Source organism: Cydia fagiglandana, chromosome 14, assembly GCF_963556715.1.
Source record: "Cydia fagiglandana chromosome 14, ilCydFagi1.1, whole genome shotgun sequence".
Lineage (NCBI taxonomy): Eukaryota > Metazoa > Arthropoda > Insecta > Lepidoptera > Tortricidae > Cydia > Cydia fagiglandana.
Genome location: NC_085945.1, coordinates 7093632 through 7113193, shown reverse-complemented (window position 1 = coordinate 7113193; position 19562 = coordinate 7093632). Strand labels below are relative to the sequence as shown.

The 19562-nt window shown below is 38.6% G+C and overlaps 2 protein-coding genes across 2 annotated transcripts; both read right to left on the bottom strand.

Annotated features, from left to right (window-relative positions):
* Window positions 1-281: 281 nt before the first annotated feature.
* LOC134670992 (E3 SUMO-protein ligase ZBED1-like) lies at window positions 282-1592 on the bottom strand. The gene has a single exon (XM_063528812.1). It carries the CDS (start codon window positions 1590-1592, stop codon window positions 282-284), a length of 1311 nt encoding a protein of 436 aa, XP_063384882.1.
* A 2074-nt stretch (window positions 1593-3666) lies between these two features.
* Window positions 3667-5724, bottom strand: LOC134670631 (uncharacterized). The gene is made up of 3 exons (XM_063528436.1): window positions 5246-5724; window positions 5022-5141; window positions 3667-4926 (listed from the first exon to the last, which is right to left on the bottom strand). Exons 1-3 carry the CDS (start codon window positions 5379-5381, stop codon window positions 3722-3724), a joined length of 1461 nt encoding a protein of 486 aa, XP_063384506.1. The 5' UTR covers window positions 5382-5724; the 3' UTR covers window positions 3667-3721.
* Window positions 5725-19562: the final 13838 nt, after the last annotated feature.

Here is a 19562-nt window from a genome sequence, read left to right as displayed (position 1 = left end):
CTCTCGAGCATTACGCTATCAGCCTCTGTATATGAAAATCGGCTTTCCAGGTCATCGTGGAGGCTTTGGATTAAGCCACGAACAGCCATGGGTAAAGCCTCAATGGCCAAGTGCTCTATGCACTGGTCTTTGAGTTCGTTTGTTATAAATATTATCTAGAACAAAAAAGTACCTGAATTAGTTTGTTAAACGTAGTAAAAGTAGTAAACAGAACTGTAGTTATGTTGATTTTACAGTTCAATGTCAGACTAGAAACTATATATACTTTAGTGACCATTAAATCATATTTGTATTACCTCCGAAATTGTGACACTCCTCTCCGAACTCATCTCCTCCGTAACGGCCTTGAAATATCCGAGGATTCCAGTTGCCCCTTTTAAGACTTCCAGGTCGTCACTCGACAGACCATCCACGTCCGGGTAATGTATGTTGAGCGTCGTCTGCAGACTGTTTTTAATTGCTAAGACGCGCTCAAACATATCGAACGTGGAGTTCCACCGGGTGACGACATCTTGTTTAACTTTTAGTTGAGGCTCTCCCAAATTTTGCTGCATAGTTCTTAGCCTTTCGCACGCCAAAGGGCTGCGTTTAAATAGCTCCACTACACGCTTCACCTTTTGGTGAGTGGGCTTTATTTCGTCTGTAGCTGTTTGTACAAGGTTCAGTGTGTGGGCAAAACATGACACCTGTTTCCACTTGTTAAGCCTTACCGCAGCTTTGACGTTGTTGGCGTTATCAGTCGAAACGGAAACAATTTTATGCGAAATCTCCCAGTCGTCGCAAATTTTTTTTAATTGTTGCGCCAAGTTTTCAGCTGTGTGTCGGTCGGAATACTGGGCACATTCTAATGCGTATGCCTTTAAATCGGCTTCCTGGTTGATAAAATGTGCGGTTACACTTATGTAATTATCATTGGGATCTGAAGACCACCCATCTGTAGTCAATGCGACATGATCGGATTCAGCCAACTCAGCCTTGATTCTTTCTTTGGTTATATTATAATATTTCTCAACCAGTACATTCGACAGGGTCTTTCGCGACGGCAGTTTATAGTTAGGATTCAGTTCTCTGACAAAATCTTTGAATTCCGGGGACTCGACAAGAGAAAACGGCAGGTAATTTTTTGCAAATAATTTTACTAAGTGTTTATTTACTGTTTCAGTTTTCTTGCTTGTAAGGGGTTTCGGTAAGTAGTCGGTTATTTTTTGAGCCGGAAGGCGACTGTTGGTAGCTGGTACGTGGCTGTGCTGAGACTGCTGAGTATGCTGAAATATGGCGGATGAAGGACCTGGCGTTGGCTCAGTTGACTCAGGCTGGCTCGCTGACACGGCTGACGTGCTCACTGAGTTGCTTATAGGAGCTGAAAAGGGTGCAGCTGTAGAAGTGGAAGGCGGGTTTGTCGCGGTCTCGTCTCTCTCCGTGATTGCCGTGAATACCAGAGGGTGCTGACTTTTGGTATGCCGAATAAGGTTATATGGGCCACCGCCTTTGTACGAGATGATCTTGTTGCAAAAATTACATTTCGCTTTATTATTCTTCAAGTCCACAAAATACTGCCAAGCCAGAGATTTTCTTTCTCCGGAACCCGACATCGTGCTAAATAAACAAAACACAAACACCAACATGCTTAATTTTCACAAACCATGCTAAAACAGCTAAAACGTTAATACTGCATGAATTAATAAAACATTACTTTAAAAACAAACCAAACCAAAATCCAAAACCAAAATCCAAAAACCAAACCAAAAAAGTAGACAAGATTATTTTATTTATAAATGTTTAATTGCCAATATGTTATTTTGTTAGTAGTATAGCAGTAAAATATGTGCATTGAATTGAGCAAGCGACTCATCTCATGATTGATCTCTACGTAGAAATATATACAAGATTTTTATTTATGAGAGAGTTTCTTCAAACGTTATCGTCATCAATTCAAATCAATCATAAGACTAGTCACTTACTCACTTATACTATAACGCCTAGAGTAAACATAACATAACGACAAAACTAGAGTAAAATGGAATTATTGTTGTTACACTTGTTGCCCACCTCCAAGTCATAAACCCAATTAAACCTAAAAGAAACATTTTTCATTACTTACGCACACACTTGTAGTTTGTAATCAAACGGCTGAGTCACTAAAACTCTAATTTTCACCAAAGATATCCTTAATATCCACTTTCCAATATTTGCAAACTTTTAATTTTGACGAAATACGAAACAACGAACAATTTGTCTGATATGTCAGGAAAGAAAAAAAACGGCTAAAACGAAATACAAATTTGGTTTTTATTTCGACGTTGTTTACGAAGAACGGTAACAAAATGTAAAAGTAACAATAACAAGTTCAAATCATTACGTAAAGTACATGTTTTTTACACTTAAGTAAATTATACTTACTATTTAATGACTACACTAATGTAAATGATTACATTTTGTATACACCAGCACCACATTATGGACCGTATTATATTTCAATAATTTAATAGTACATTATTGCAGAGTCCGGGAAAGGGCAATTCGTGGATGAGTTTCGATTCGAAAGAAGACGAATCCACGAATTGCTATTCCTGCCGAGGCATATATAGTGCTTTTCTCCAAACATGCGAGGAAATAAGCTAAAATAATTATTATTTAACCATCAAGCATCACTCAAATCAAACCTTCACATCCAAAATGTCAAAAACAATTTCCCTCTTTAATTAATTTTTAAAAGTTTAAGTTACAAACTTATTCTGCCATTCAGTATTCGTTCATTCAATATAATTGTGCAATATAGTTGGTCAAACCAACTTTTCAGTCAGTAAGAACCAGGAAAACTATACCCATCCTTTTCTTTTGGGTGCTAGTACTAGTGTAAGGCAAAGATAGAGTTTGACCAGCGAGTGGCTGCACAAAAAAAAGCGGCAAATTCAAAAAATCTTTAACTGGTAACACGAAGCATAGTGCAAAAAAAGTAATTTGATACTTGGTAATTCATACGTAATTAATTTTTGTTTTGATTAGTGACTGACTGAAGTCTGCAACGTAGCAGACTGTAAATTTAATACAGTAAACAGACTGAGGATATCGTTGCAATGCAATTATAACCCCTGGCTTCTAATTTAGCCCACTTAAAAATTAAAAATATGATTGAATAGTTATCATTATTATCAGAGATACTAAAAAACGAAGGAACGAATTGTTAGTAGACTAATCAGTCAATCATTACAAAAATATGTAGTAAACATAAATATCTTTACTTCAACTGTACAAAAAGTAAGTTATTATATTATCCTAAGATTCCTAAGTTATAGAAAATGATACTTTGTTGTTACAAATAAATTTCAGGACTGACCATTAAACGGCACCCTTTAAATCTCATTTCTTTGGTCGTTGAAGTCAACAACCAAGGCATATGTCATAATATTGAACTTGGTTCTCATATGACATTTATATTTTTGATAGGATTAAAAATTACTTTATTTGTGTTTTATTTTGAAGTTTTGAACTCGGGTTAATTACAGGCGATTATTTATTAAGCATAAATATTTCCCTTGTGCTATTAAAGTAAACCTTCACAAGGGAAATATTTATGCTTCCCGTTGTACTTATAAAGTTAGTAATAATAAAAAGTCACATATTGTATAATGGAGCTGAACTGAAGGTAGGTGAAAGAAAACACAATTTAGTTTCAATCTACTTTTAATATTGTTAGTTTATAAAGAAGGTGCCTATTTATTTAAGAATCATAATCGAAATCGGATTCAAGAAATTCAATTCCTGACAGAGAACTATCACTGTCATTGTCACTTTCCCGAACTTCTATTATGAATGGAGCTAGTTCAGTGTCTGTAATGTTGTCCTTAGACTTGTATTTTCGTTCCACATTTATTACATGGTCTGTACTTTTTTTCCAATCTTCCGGGGTAATCATTGCAAAACATTCTCGGATCAAGTTTTCCGTATCTGAACCCGGTAGCCCCACATTTCTGCTGGCTATTTTTCGCTTTGTGAGGCTCCATATCAACTCAATAGCGTTTAGATCGCAATGGTATGGAGGCAATTTAAGGACCTCATGCCCATGTTGCTTCAATAACTCCTCTGCTGCATATATGGGACCAATTTTATTTTCCTCAACGAGGCACATCAATTCCTCCTTTTTGAAACACTCTTCATATGGGATATTATTTTCCCTTAGCCATTTTTGAATATCAGCCTTTAAGCTGTGCATGGTTGGAGGCTTATTTATTTGTGTTACATGGTAACTGGCATTGTCCATAACAATTACACTGGGCTCAGTCAAATTTGGGATTAACATTTCTCGTAGCCACTTTAAAAAATTAGAACTGTTCATGTCATCATGATAGTCAGCTGCTTTGGATTTTGTGCTAAAAACAAGCAAAGCATTGGGCACAAATCCTTGCTCTGATCCAGCATGCACTATAATATGCCGCTTACCCGAGGAAATTTTTTCAACTAAACCGGAAGTTGAAGGCCCTTGCCATGACTTCTTCGGTCTGTAATTTTGATGGACATATGTCTCATCAAGATACACAATATTTTTTCCTTCTTCCCGTTTTTTATGTATAGCTCTAAGAAACCTTTGCCTCCACCCAGATATTTCAAACTTTTCCATGAGGATGGAGCGCTCTTCTTTATTTTTTTTAAACTCAAATCCGTTCTCGTGTAGTATTTTCCTCAGTGTTTCACAACATCCTGAGAATCCTATAGATTCTTTCAAATCCGCATGTAAGGCTCTTAGAGTAGGTACCTGCTTTTTGACGCAATAAAACTCATTAATTTTATTACGGATGGCTGACACATCAAAATTGTCTAAATTTGACACAGTTGGTGGCCGGGGTCGTTTTTTCCCTGGCGTATTCCATTGGCCTTGGTTAATAGAACCCTCTTTTTTAATTGTGCGTAGTGTACGAATGCTTGCACCTGAAAAAAAAACAGTTTTAACAATAGGAATTTTAACAAAAGAACACTAAAATATTAATAAACCTAGATGTGAAAATATAGATTATTTATATTACCTGTCATAGTAGACACTTTCTCTAAATAACTTGATTCTGATGCGTTATTATCAATAACATTCTTCAGTTCGCTTGCTAGCTTTTGAATAGTTTCTCTAACATTTTCGTCATCTACGCCCGCTGTAATATAAATAAATCATAAGTTTAGTAATACAAACAAATGTTCCTATCTCGTAAATTAAATTTGGTACAAGAAGCATCAACATTGTTTGATAATGACTTACCGGTCGCCTGAATGATTTCGTCCAATATTCGCTTCTTTTCTAGTAATCTCTCATTTTCGTCGTGTCGAACTTGATTATAGTTACAGATTATCTTAAATAACATGCTCCTCACACTGCTTCTAATCGGTTTAGCCATTATAATACGATATAAACTATAAACTTCCGTAACGAATGAACTAACATGAGAATTTGAGAATCTAGGTTATGTGTAAACTCGTTTGACAATATTTTTGACACTTTTGACAGCTAAAATTATTGCCATATATAGAATTCTCTAAAAACGCTTGTGCAGCGACTCGCTGGTCAAACATATGTTTGCAAATAAAAACTCACATAAATGTGACACAAATATCAATATTGTTTGGTAACAGAAGCTGTCAACATTTTGACAGTTGTTTGACACTTTTGACAGATAAAATTGTTGCCATATGAAGAATTCTGTAAAAATGCTTGTGCAGCGACTCGCTGGTCAGACTCTAGTATGATTCTCTTTGTCTATGTTTGAAATGAGAAAGTCCTTTGACAAACTATATAAGCTTTATGAACACGGATGAGATTTAAAAAAAATATAAAAATAATCTTTGATTTTATTAAGCAGTATTCGCACGATCATACACGTGAAATCATAGCTGATCGGGTCGTGTAGAAGCGGCTCACGGCAATAATAATTGGCCGTTTGCGTTTTTTATTATTAAAAAGTAAAAAACACTACAGTAATAAGTTATTACTGTAGTGTTTTTTTACTTCCCGTCCGCTAGAACAGGACAGCGATAGTTTGATGTTTTTTAATTAGAGTTTGACATTAACGAAGAACTTCCCGTAGTATTTTTGCTACAGTAAGGTGAACATTTCCGAGCATATTGGAGAAAATAATATTTTGGTCAGTATTAATCCTTTACTGTTTTTAAGCATGCTTCGTAAATGCTCACATGCTCAGTCAGAGGACCTACCGCGAACCACGTTCGACGTGTTGCCGCCCTGTCACACTTACCTACGAATTTACAAGTGCGACAGAGAAGCAACACGCCGAACTACGTTCTAATGACTTACATTTTTCGCGCCATTCGGCCATTTTGACAAGTAAGTCAGGATCAAAAAGGCGTAAGATCTATGAAAGCTTGCAGCGCTTACGCTTGTTATCTTTCGTGTTTGATTTTTAACGTATTTTCGTGGTGACGCGAGGCGATATTGAAGTACGGCGCGTGTCTGTCTCGCTCCCTCTTTGGGTATTTCTAATTCATTGTTTCATTTTGAAAGAATTTTTGAGGTGTTCATATCACAAAGAGGCATTGAGGAGTGGTACAAACTCAACGCATTTCTCGGTGGACCTTTTGTCGTTGCAATAAGGTTTGTAGTTCGGCAGTTGACAGTGTGGGCCATTACTCGTTTCTTCATTTGAGACATTATGAGTTTTGAATGTCGCGAGCATGCGAGCACCTAGCGCCTCGTGCCACTCTTTTGCAAGTTGTGAGGAGTGTATGAGTTTTGACGTTCGCGAGTGAATTTGAAAGGATAAGAGTTTTTTGAAATTTGAAGTGTGTGAATGATTTGTGTGGCAAGAGGTGTTTGTGATGCGCGCGAGTAAATGAGTAAAATGAATAGAGGAGTGAAGTAAGACATTTTTGCGGTATGAAGTACTGCGACAAATTAACAAAATGAGTGGTACAAATGAGGTGCCTCGCGAGTGAGCGACTCAACACTAATAACGAATGTCTTGAAATAAAAATGCAGCACCATTGTTTACCAATAGACATCCTTTCTCCACTGTTCCCTCCACTAATATTTGACTCTGACTCGGTAGTAGAATTAGATCTTGACGGTTGATACATATGTGGATATTATCGTTATTTTTAAAAGAGTCATTATACGGAGTGTATGGGTGAAATTCTATACTTTCTATGGAGTCATCAAATGACACCCGCTCACCAATGCACATAGGTCGGAAATCGCGATTTAGGCCGCCAAAAATATTTAATTGCATTTTTGCGCTTTATATACGATTTCGTACTAAGAAAACATATTTTTAGATATTTACAATTATTTTTTTAGAGTTTATGGCTATTTTTCCAAAAAAAAAATTAATTTTGCTCCTCCTCGCTTGATTATTTTATATATTAATGATATATATTAATAAAACAATGTTAATTATAGTAAATAAATATGTATTTTCATCCATTGGATTTATAAATAATATAATAAACATATATTTATACATATAGGTACATTATATTTAGGTATAAGAGTAACATATGTATTACAGAAACTAATAGAAATATACAAAGGTTTTTATCTAATATTGTTACGACTAATACATTTATCAAAAAGGTTAACATAAATAAATAAATCACACACCACATTTAATCATCATCATATCTTAAAGAAAAATCCTCCCCATCGCTTGAGTAGCATTGATCATTCTCCGCTCTCGCCTTATGTGGCTCAGCAGCAATCAATAACTGCATAGTTTCTGGCAGAAATGATTTCACTCGAGGTTTCGCTATCTTTCTCGTACTGCTGATAAGCGGATCGGAGGTCAGAAGCAACCTATGGTAAATGTCCAGATTGCAGTGTTCTCTAGAAAATTTTCGGGCATAGTTCAAACGATATGACCGAAAATGTTTGTTTCGGGCTTCTGCAGCTTCCTCCGAAAGTTGTCCAATGGGAACTATTGAGTTTTCAATAATAATTCTGCCATGGATCAGTATTTTGTGCATTGTCGGTGTCATCGGTGCCACCCATACAAATTTATATACAGCTTTGCTGTTTCCAGAGCGTATGCGTCATACTTTTCGCCATCTATCCTGTGGCCGCTTGAAATTGCTTCCAATATAACCTTTAACCTATAAATTAAATTATAATCGACTCCCGTTATTTCCGCAGCCAGTTCAGGATCATCGAAGAATCTTCTGCTTGTATTCCCATCATTAGTATTTCCAAAGTTGCTTTTTGGCATATCCACTAAAAGGCCAGTTTCTTCTCTGAATCTTTCCTGAATCTCAATTTTTCTTTTGCTTTCTTTTTCTTTTGGGGTCTTTTTTTGGCGGTATTTTTTTACAGGGAGTCTGTAGGCTAAGTGCAAAATGGATTCAAAAAGCCGAATTCTGGCATGCAATACAGAAAGGCCAAATTCGATCGCTTCAGGACACACCTCATGTTTTTTATTTAAATCGTTAAATTCAGTGTTTTTAGCTCCACACACATAACACGCAGAAGTTGATTTGGTGTCTGTAGCCGCATTACAGATCTTTCCGTCCACCATAGTCATTTTGAGACTGTGACCAACTGTAAATGTATTCCCGTTAAGTTCCACTTTGGTGGGCCTTAGTGATTTCAAACTATCTTTAACATAGTTGATTTCTTCCTTGGTTACATCCGTAGACTCTTTCACAAAACGAAATCGGATTGGGCGGCAAAATCGAGGTGATGAAGGTGTCGGGTTTTGCCAAATTATTTTGTTATTTGGTGCTTCCCCGCAGACAACTTGCAGTGGTACAAAGGAGCTTATAAAAATATTAGCGTCTGAGTCGGCGTCACTCTGAAACTTCTGTTTATATTTAGCTTGTTGCGATCCGTCACAACCCCATTTACAAATAATGCACAAAGAATTTCTTTCCTTATCAGTCAAGGTCAGAAGGACATCTTCCAGGTATATAAATAATCTATTAACAGTATGATCCATTAGGCATTGTAGATTACTTTCAGCGCAGGTAGAGGTGACTCGTAGAGATTCTTTATTTGGGTAACACTTTTCTTTTGCCTTTAATAAAAGTTCATAGGGCGGGTAGATTTTTTTATTCGCTGCGCGTATTAGTTCATATTGCCTTTTAGACAAATCAGCCTCTACGTACAAAGCAAGTGCTTGTTGTGGTGTAAGGCAATATATTCCATTTGAATCCACTTCATGTACTTGAGATCGATTGGGTAAATTCGTAATGTTGTTGAGGACTTTTACCGCATTTCTTTTTCCTTCGTTCTGCAAAATTACTTTAGCTGCGTGTACAATCACTTCTTTGTTTACACTGGAGCGCACTTCTTCAGTTTTCCTAAGTTTCGTTCTTTCACTGGACTCACTGAACGATTTGGACGGCCGACCGCGCCTGTGATGAGTTTTTATGGGAATTTCGAATGTTCCTTCCAACCAAGATTCATTAGTTATCAGAAATTTTTCCACAATATGACGTGATTTATTCCATCTCATTTTAAATTCTGATTTAAAACGTGAAAATTTATGCTTCATGTCCTTTTTTTCTTCATCTCCGTCACCTGAGTGCATAAGGAGATAATTTTCCAAAAAATCCAATTTTTCAGTTATTGACTGAAAATTTTGTTCATTTAACTTATCAAACAGGTATCTTCGAGTCACAACTTTTAAACCCGAGGTATTTGATGAACCTAGAACAAAAGAAAAGACATTTTAACGCTAATGAAAAAAAAACGTAATAATTTGCTATTTCCGGATTTTTTTTTTGAAACTCGATATTTCACAAAGTGCCCAAAAGTGCCCTCCAATTTTTTCATAAAATGTAAAGATATAGTTGATCTATAGAATGACATCAAAAATAAAACCGGGACGAGCCCGGAACCATAGTATTTTCACAATTGAATATGAAAAAATAACAAAATTTTCATCAAGAAAAGGGTCATGTTTAGTGGGTTATATTGTCGCGTTACGTGCTCTGCCAATGAATTGGTAGAGCACGCAACTGAGCAGCTGGAAGGATGAAGGGTGAAGAAATGAAAGTAAAGACTCAGGGGTAGGTAACGTTTATTTTTCCAGGTATAAGTGGTGGGTCAATATGGCACGGCTGGGAACTTAAATTGTCCAACAACACCGGGAAGTTGTAGTAGCGTGGTAGCACGGTGCTCCGGGGTGCAGCGCCTGGGAAACGCGTTCCCACGCACAGGCGCGCGGCGTCAAGGAGGGCGCGATCAGGCGCGCGGCGTCAAGGAGGGCGCGCACAGGCGCGCGGAGTCGAGGAGGGCGCGCACAGGCGCGCGGCGTCGAAGAGGGCGCGCACAGGCGCGCGGCGTCGAGGAGGGCGCGCACAGGCACGCACAGGCGCGCGGCGTCGAAGAGGGCGCGAACGGGCGCGCGGCGTCAAGGAGGGCGCGCACAGGCGCGCGGCGTGAAGGAGGGCGCGCACAGGCGCGCGGAATCAAGAAGGGCGCGCACAGGCGCGCAGCCACGAGGAGGGCACGAACGGGCGCGCGACGTGAAGGTGGGTGCGCACAGGCGTTCAGCGAGGGTCACCAAATCAGAGGCTTGTAGTAGATTTGCGTTTATAATTTATAGAGTAAGTATTTATATAGTAAGTTACGCCAGGAAGAGGAGGGTTTCTTGAAGGTGCGGGGCCTCACTTGGCCCCGCACGGACCCTTAATTTCGAAAATGCTCGGATGAGAGCTGACGAAGAACTCAACAGAATGACGGTTGTTCCGCTTTTATACCTGATTCTTTAGAACATCTAAAGAATCAGATTTACAAGATTTGAAATTTAAAAATAGTCGAGTACCAGTTATGATTTTACCAAAATTTTGAATAACCTTTGCCGAAAGTATACATACTAGTCTTTTTAGTGGTGAAATCCGAACAGTTGAAAGCCGATTGACGGGTTACGTCAATCATCTTACAAAATGTAAACAATGAAAGAATCCCGAAAAATACAGCGATAATATTAATAAAATTCACCTCAAATTACATAAAATAATTGGAAAAACCTAAAGGTATGTATTGAGGTGGCTTAGGGCAGAACAGTTGAAAGCCGATTGACGGGTTACGTCAATCATCTTACAAAATGTAAACAATGAAAGAATCCCCGAAAATACAGCGATAATAGTAACAAAATTCCCCTAAATTTATATAAAATAGTTGGAAAACCCTAAAGGTATGTATTTAGGTGGCTTAGGGCCGCATTGCATATGAAAAGTTATAAAAATAATAGCCCAAAGTAAGCCAGGCAGAAGTCCCAGTCTTCCCATGCATCCTGAGGGTTGAAAAGGACTTTAAGAGTCTTATTAGAGTCTGTAAATTTCAGATACAATTCAAGAAGTATCATAATGTGATCGGAGCCATAATAAGCAAGTCAGAACGATCGGACTTGGAAAGCTAAATGAAGGAATTAGGATACAATAAACAGAGGAAGGAGGTCATTCCAAGGTAAATGCTACATTACCCCAAAAACCTCGGAAAAAAAACTTTGACGTAGTCTTAATAAGGCAAAGTTTTTTTTTTGTTTAGAGAGAGAGAGAGTAAATTAGAGGTTGGGGGAAAGTAGGTAAAGTATGTAAGTAAAGTAAGTCAGTTAGTCAGAAGAAGTGTCGAGAGGGAAGGAAAAGCAAGCTCGTAGTGAGTATGAGAAGTGAGGTGAGAGAATGAGTGATAGAATGGAAGAAGAAGATGAAAAGACTGAGGAACTTCTGTGCACTCATACATCACCTATCATAATCACACATTCAAAAATCTCTGTCAAAGGAAGGGGATGTGGTTCACATTCTATGACGCACACTCCTAAGAAGTCCTCGCTATGACCTAGGCTTTTTTATAGAAGGGAGTAGTCAGCCGCTCCACTGGAAAAGGGGTGATGAGATGAAATGACCTAAGGCTTGTTTAGAGAGTTGGCCAACCGCTCTGTTAATATGTACAAGTACCCTAGTCGGTTTAGAGCCGATTAGAGAGTAGGTTTAGAGAGCCTACTTAAGTCTGTGGTAGGGGTAGACCTACCACAGTAGAATTAGTGAAGTATAAAATTGACCATAAGGCTTATTTTTTTGTCAGAGTTGGCCTACCGCTCTGGATGAAGAAAATAAAAAGAAAGAAAGAAAAGGGGCACCTGGCAGATAAGCTACCCAAAGAAATGGAGAAATATTTACAGGATGAACACACACACACGTAATGGAATACATGGAAAATGAAGATTAATGGAGGATGAAACGAGCTTGGAGAAGGGAGAGGGGAGAAGAAGGAGCCGAGTAGAAGGCTGAAGAAAGAAAAATATGATTAGTAACAAAGTAAAGAACTATAAAAAATACAAGTTATAAATAAATAAAAGTGTTAAAAAAGAGAGTCTCGCCTAAGTTATTTAGATTAGATGTTAAGGTAAGTGCCATATTGACTAACAGACAGTAAAAAAATAATAATTTAGACTTCTAAAATAAGGCCAAAGGGTTTAAAATTTTAAAACACGGATGTTGTTTTTAATTTGGAATTTTGAAAAAGGTCTGGAAAAATAGCTATTGGGCACCAAAACTGTCGCGTTACGTGCTCTGCCAATGAATTGGTAGAGCACGCAACTGAGCAGCTGGAAGGATGAAGGGTGAAGAAATGAAAAGTAAAGACTCAGGGGTAGGTAACGTTTATTTTTCCAGGTATAAGTGGTGGGTCAATATGGCACGGCTGGGAACTTAAATTGTCCAACAACACCGGGAAGTTGTAGTAGCGTGGTAGCACGGTGCTCCGGGGTGCAGCGCCTGGGAAACGCGTTCCCACGCACAGGCGCGCGGCGTCAAGGAGGGCGCGATCAGGCGCGCGGCGTCAAGGAGGGCGCGCACAGGCGCGCGGAGTCGAGGAGGGCGCGCACAGGCGCGCGGCGTCGAAGAGGGCGCGCACAGGCGCGCGGCGTCGAGGAGGGCGCGCACAGGCACGCACAGGCGCGCGGCGTCGAAGAGGGCGCGAACGGGCGCGGACCCCTTCACAATATTACACTCTATTCTTATAGTATTAGTTTTAGCTTTCAGTGTTTTTGGTGAATAACCAAAGAGTGATCCGATGCTGTTTGGTTTGTTCAAGTGAATATCCAATTTTGGTGAGTACATCATACACTTGGAGATGTTGCTGTTTACAGAGATATCAATCAATTTTTCACCGTCACCATTGGCCAGCTTTATCATTTCACGGTTCAAGTGATTTATTATATCATTGAGCTCGTATGAGCCTTCTGGAATTGTGATAACATTATCCCCATAATGAAACAGGTTATTGGTCTTATCAACATTTGGAATAGAGTTGAAAGTCTTAAAGTACACTAGCGCACACTCATAAAAATCATCACTGTCCAATTCTAGAGCCGGTTGAAAGTCTACATTCAAAATGGACTCATTACTGTTAAGACTTATTGTGAATGAGGTTAATGTCATGACGAAGACAATAATGATGATGATGATGATGATAGTAACGGTTATCGTTATGGTGGTGGTGGTGGTGGTAGTGGTGGTTTACAGGCAACGATCTTAGCAAGAATGAAACCACACGTGTAATGTTTATGGTATTTATTTAAAACAAACGTAAACGTTTGTTCCTGAACAACTGGCCGGAGGAAGCACCAAATCGGGAGTCGTGGAAATTAAGGGGAGAGGCCTTTGCCCAGCAGTGGGACACTGAAATAGGCTAGGAAAAAAACGTTTAGTGCTCTTACCTAGGAATTCCAAACATAAATGTCCGCAGTTTACGGTATTAAATTTCTGTAATCGATTGTATTTATACTCTACTCGCGTGTTCATGGTGGATTTCTTAATATAATCAATAAACTCACTAGGTCTCAAATCGCCAAAGCTGTCAAAATACAAGCAATAATCACCCTTCTTAACATAAGCGCACCAATGCGTACCCTCTCCCTGTTGGGTGTCCAAATTAATAATTCCAGTTTCATAGTAGTGCGGTTTCGTTGGAAGATTATCTCGCATGAAAACACCTCTAAAATAGGGGATTTTCACTCTACGCACACATCTTACTATATCCAGATCGGTGAGGGCTTTACCTTTTGGCGGCAAATCTAAGTTCTTGTTTTTTTTTTAGCTGCTGCCGATGCTGGTGTGATGTAGAGTCCCATACCACGTTTATAAGGTGCTAAATATAAACCTTTACCGACAATTTTACTGCCATTATTATTATTATTATTGTTTCTATTCTTTACCATTTCATAGATATTTTTAGCGGCAGTAGTGACTCCACCGGCTAAAGTTCCCGTGGCTGCCAAAGCGCTTAGTAGCGGTATCAAAGGTAGAAACCCACGACGCTTAGGTATCGGGATGACTCTTTGTTTGCGTTGTTTTACAACTTTCCCTTTAACATATTGTTTTGCAGCTTTCACACCCACTTTGAGTAGTAGCGGGTTTCTTTTTTGCAATTTGTCTTTTAACCGCATCGCGGCTTGCCTTTATAACTTTCGAAATTGGAACCACGCCCATTCCGCGTTTGACTTTAAATCTCATAATCTTATCTACCGCCAAAGAGGCTATTCGTTCACCGATAGAACTGTCAGTGGCGCTCGTGCGATTTCTAGCAGCTTCAGCCAATCGCAGGTCGGCTTGATGGCGTCCCTCTAATGTCTTGTCACGTGAGTAGGCAATATCATGTAATTTGCAAGCTTCGTCGAGTGGGTTCGCGCCTGGATCGTTACGAGCCAATCTCTCCTTCAATCTTGTACCGGGACCGCAATAATTGTAACCGGGTATGTGGAGTTCGAATGGTAGATTATTAATTAAACTATTAATAATACCACCACCACTGCTGCTGCTGCTGCTGCTGATGTGATGAAGATGATGATGTAGAGATGTAGATGTCGCTCGATGTCTCCGTCTTCGCTGTTTGAAATTATGATTAACACTAACCCCACCGGCGTGTGTTATCATATTAAGTATCAATAATCGACTGTGTGCACTTACAGCATGTTCTCGCATATATACATATTAATCACAACACAGAGTCGTACACAATAAAAAACACTCACAGATCACTCTCATTATATCCCCCTGATCATGATCATGATGATGATGATGATGATGATGATGATAATCTTCAAACTCCAGCTCCAGCTCCGTCTCCGTCTCAAGCTCCGTCTCCGTCTCCGTCTCCGTATCTAGCTCTAGCACCGTCTCCGTATCTAGATCTAGCTCAATCTCTAGCTCCGTCTCCCGCTTCGACTCCGTCTCCGGCCGCTGCTGCTGCTGCTGCTGCTGTTGCTGTTGCTGTTTCTCATTTGATTCTTGTAATGATGTTGATGATGATAATGATGATGATGATGATGATGATGATGATGACATGTTTACAAGTATGTGTGTATGTCCGTGTGTGTATATATATATACACGTCCTTAAGATTTAATAGATCACAATAAAATGAAACTTAAAAAACAAAACACGTCGCTTACGGTAAAAGATTGGACTACGTCAGATGATTATGTGAAACTATGTAGTAATCAATCTACAAAAGCAGCAGCAGCAGCAGCTGTAACCCGTGTCTTCAAACATGGATCGTTGTTGGCAAACAATATTAGATGCCTCATCTGTGGACCCTCCAACTGTGGCAAGACTAATGTCCTGTTGTCTCTACTTTTAGATCCGAACGGTATAAAGTTTCATAATGTTTATCTTTATTCGAAATCATTAAACCAACCGAAATACAAGTTTCTGAGTAAAGTTTTAGAGCGGGCGGGTGACATACCGTTTCACACGTACAACGATAAGAGTCAAGTTGTCCCACCGGCGGAAGCCTCGGAAGACAGCGTCATCGTGTTTGATGATGTAGCGTTGGAAGATCAAGATACCATTCGTCAGTACTTTGCCATGGGACGTCATCGTTGGTTAGATTGTTTCTACTTGTGTCAGACATACAGTAGGATACCTAAACAATTGGTACGTGATAATGCCAATCTTATATTGCTATTTAAACAGGACGAGTTGAATTTAAAACATGCCTATGATGATCACGTGAACACCGATATGAGTTGGGAAAAGTTTAAGAAAGTTTGTCGTGAGTGTTGGGAGAAAAAGTACACTTTTTTAACAATCGACAAGGAGAGAGACATTAATAAGGGTCGATATCGTAAAGGATTTGATGTTTTTATTATTGTATAAAGTTGAGTGTCATCTCCGGTTTATTATCAGTTTTATGTTGTCAGCTACTGAGGAACAACCTCTTTTTTTTTTATTTGTTTATCAACAACAACAACAACAGCAGCAGCACATGCACTAAAAAGAAAATATGTTTGGTAATAAAAAGTTGAAACGGAAACTCATAGATTCCATTGAGAGTGTAAAGAAAAAAGTAAAGGCATTGCGGGCAGATAAGTCATCTCTTGACACATCACTGGCTCAAACCTTTGAACCAATTACAAAACCGCTCAACGTTTTAATGACTAAAGCGTTAGAATCTAAAGGTAATAATGACAATGAAAATGCTAAACCAGAAGCAGCGTTATTAATGAATAACATCCCTCGTCGTCATCCTCCCATGTTAATAAAAAAAACCTCCACACCATTACCAACGCCACAATCACGTAAAAGGAAGAAAACCGAAGAAGAACCCTATAGTGAAGTGATTAAGTGGAACGATAATCTTCAAACAAAAGCACAACAGTTGGATTTTGATGATGATGATGATGAGGAAACTATGAAGTCAGCTCTCGAGAGTGATGATAATGATGATGATGATGATGATGATGATGATGGGAATAATCATAGCAGTGTATTAGATCAAAGCGATTATCAAAAATATCTCAAACACTTTTCTAAAACACTGAAAATACCATTCGGTGTTTATCTCAAAGAAAATAAAATGTATATTGGAGCTAGTCAAATTAAAATAATCGATGATTTGATACATATCAAAGATTCAACCTTCAAAATGACACCTGGGCTAGGTGAACTTATCTTTCAAAAAATACCAAACAAGGATATAATTTCGAAAGACGATGTTAAGGATTATAATAAGATTTTAGACATTACAAACGCTCACCGTAGAGGATTCACACCAAACGGTCAACTGAGCGGTGACAAAAGTTTAAAGTATAAACTTTTCATTAAGCATTCGCAAGAATCTAAGCGACATAAAGAAGGTGGATGTTTGAACCCTCGTAGAAGCGATATATTGACTACTAAAACGTTTTATCCGAAAACTGATTATATCTATTGGGATGATCCAAACGAACTGGTTAGCCGTTTACAGCTTTTGGTCGCATCACAGAGCGCCGGTAACACCTCCCATGCTAACGAGATAAACGCGATAGTTGAGGAACTGACTGAGGGTGGTATAATTTTAAAGTAAGAAACAGGATCCGAGGAAACAGACCCTCTTCTCCCGTTAGGAAACCTGTTCATCCGATCGGTTACCTGTTTTAAGTAGATCAGTTATCTGTTCATGTAGGCTAGGTACTCTATCTGATCTATATAAATATGGCTGAGGGTATCCTCCATTATTCACTTTCACAATGCCTCTTAACAAGTTTGGACAACACTTGGGCAGCAGCAGCGCCAACGCAACTCGTGACAAAATTAAAGTGGAAAAAGATTTAGTAATTTTTGAAAACAGACGGTTGAGTGGAATTCAAAAAGCAATATTCAAAAGGGATGCTATTAACAAAGCTCAGTTTGATGAACAAATAATATTATTACTTGGAAAGATAAAGGGCAATCGTGCTGATATAAGAGATTTACGAGCAAAGCTTGAAAAGTTATCAGCTAGAATTTCTACACCTGCACAGCCATCAGCATTACCACCACCATCATCATCATCAACCATACCAACAAAACGTGTTACACCTACACACACAAGAAAGAACAACAAGGATGAGTAAAGCTCAAGTAGTTAATGAGATACACAAGTATGCGAGAAAAACATTCCCACGTCGCCGTTTCATTCAGAGAGGGTTCGATGACACATGGCAGATTGACTTGATTGATATGCAAAAGTACTCGAAAGCTAATAACAACTACAAATACATTTTAGTGTGTATTGATACCTTCTCGAAATATGCTTGGTTGCAGCCGCTTAAATCCAAGAGCGCTGAAGATGTTACAAAGGCAATGCGCAAGATTTTAAGTGAAAACGAGAGAAATCCTAAAAATATTCAATCCGATGACGGGAAAGAATTTTTCAATGTCAAATTCCAATCGCTTATGACGCAACATAATATTCACTACTCTACATTTAGCGTTATGAAAGCTTCCATAGTGGAGAGGCTAATTAGAACCTTAAAACATTGGATTTGGAAACATTTTAGCTTGAATGGATCGTACAAATGGACACAACTGATAAAGGATGTGGAATATTATTACAATAACAAACAGCATCGCACCATCGGCATGGCGCCAGCGAGCGTGACTAAAAATAACTCTTATCAGTTGTTACATAATGTTTACAATAACATTAAAATAAAACCACGTGCCAAGTTTAAGGTCAATGACCCCGTGAGAATTAGTAAATACAAATCAACTTTCGCTAAAGGCTACACCGGTAACTGGACTACGGAAATATTAAAAGTGCTCAAAGTGCAAAACACTAACCCAGTGACGTACAGGCACCTTCTGGGCGAGCTCGCTCCATCGTGGGCCACGTCTGCGCCTCGGCTAGTCTGTGGCCATGAGTAAACCCATGCATAATAAAAAAAAAAAAGTATTTACTTGAAGATGCCCATCATCAACCTATTTCTGGATGTTTTTATGAGCAAGAATTGCAGAAAACTAAACATAGTGATATTTATCTAGTGGATAAAGTTTTGAAACGACGCGGGAATAAAGTGTATGTAAAATGGCTTGGCTTAAATGAAAAAAGTTGGATAGCTAAGGATAATATTGTTTAACTATTTTCTTTTTCTTAATAAATAAACTAACATCTTGTGAATTAATCGGGTTATATATTTTAATTAAAACACCCCTATTTTTTATGCTGTATATATAAGATTTATTATATAAGTAGAATTAAAAGGTACACTCGCAGAGACAGCAACAGCAATTACATTAAAAATTACCTTAATATTCATCCGCATCATCATCATCCTGATCTGGTGATGCTATGATGATTGATCCAACCACACAAAGTATTACATTCAGTAGATAGTTGAATGATTTTAAGGTAAACATCACACGTGAAAACACTTCCGCTTCAACACACCCCAATAACACAATCCAATCTTTATAATTAAGACACACTCCACCCACCATCCCTTCCAATTCTTCATGTATATCATCCCACATTACGGTCATCAGGTAAACATGAATGTCGTCGAGGTGTCCTTCAATATATAGACGCTTTAATAGTGTCGATACGTCTGCTCTAAAAATATGTAGCGGCATCCGGTGGCGCCATCTACTTATCAGCATATTTGTATTGAACGCGTTTATCCACTTGTCTTTGTTTCTTTGATTGTATGACCTCCTCCTTGCGGGGGTGTCACTCTCATAAGCATCTTCGTTACAGTAGAGCGGGTTAAGATTTTCTTTGTTCTCGTCCTTTTCTTGAGAAATGGTGGATGGCATGATGAGATCTAGAGGCGCTTCCGCTGCTGTTGCCGTTGCTGATTGTGGATGCTGTTGCTCTGAAGAGA

What these genes read in the sequence shown, in the direction of transcription:
- LOC134670631 (XM_063528436.1), bottom strand. Translation starts at nt 5,381, where the DNA reads ATGGCTAAACCGATTAGAAGCAGTGTGAGGAGCATGTTATTTAAGATA. An exon ending in CGAAATCATTCAGGCGACCG is followed by an intron (nt 5,142 to 5,245) that starts GTAAGTCATTAT and finishes TTTATATTACAG; the next exon opens with CGGGCGTAGATGACGAAAAT. An exon ending in GAAAGTGTCTACTATGACAG is followed by an intron (nt 4,927 to 5,021) that starts GTAATATAAATA and finishes TTTTTTTTTCAG; the next exon opens with GTGCAAGCATTCGTACACTA.
- LOC134670992 (XM_063528812.1), bottom strand. Translation starts at nt 1,592, where the DNA reads ATGTCGGGTTCCGGAGAAAGAAAATCTCTGGCTTGGCAGTATTTTGTG.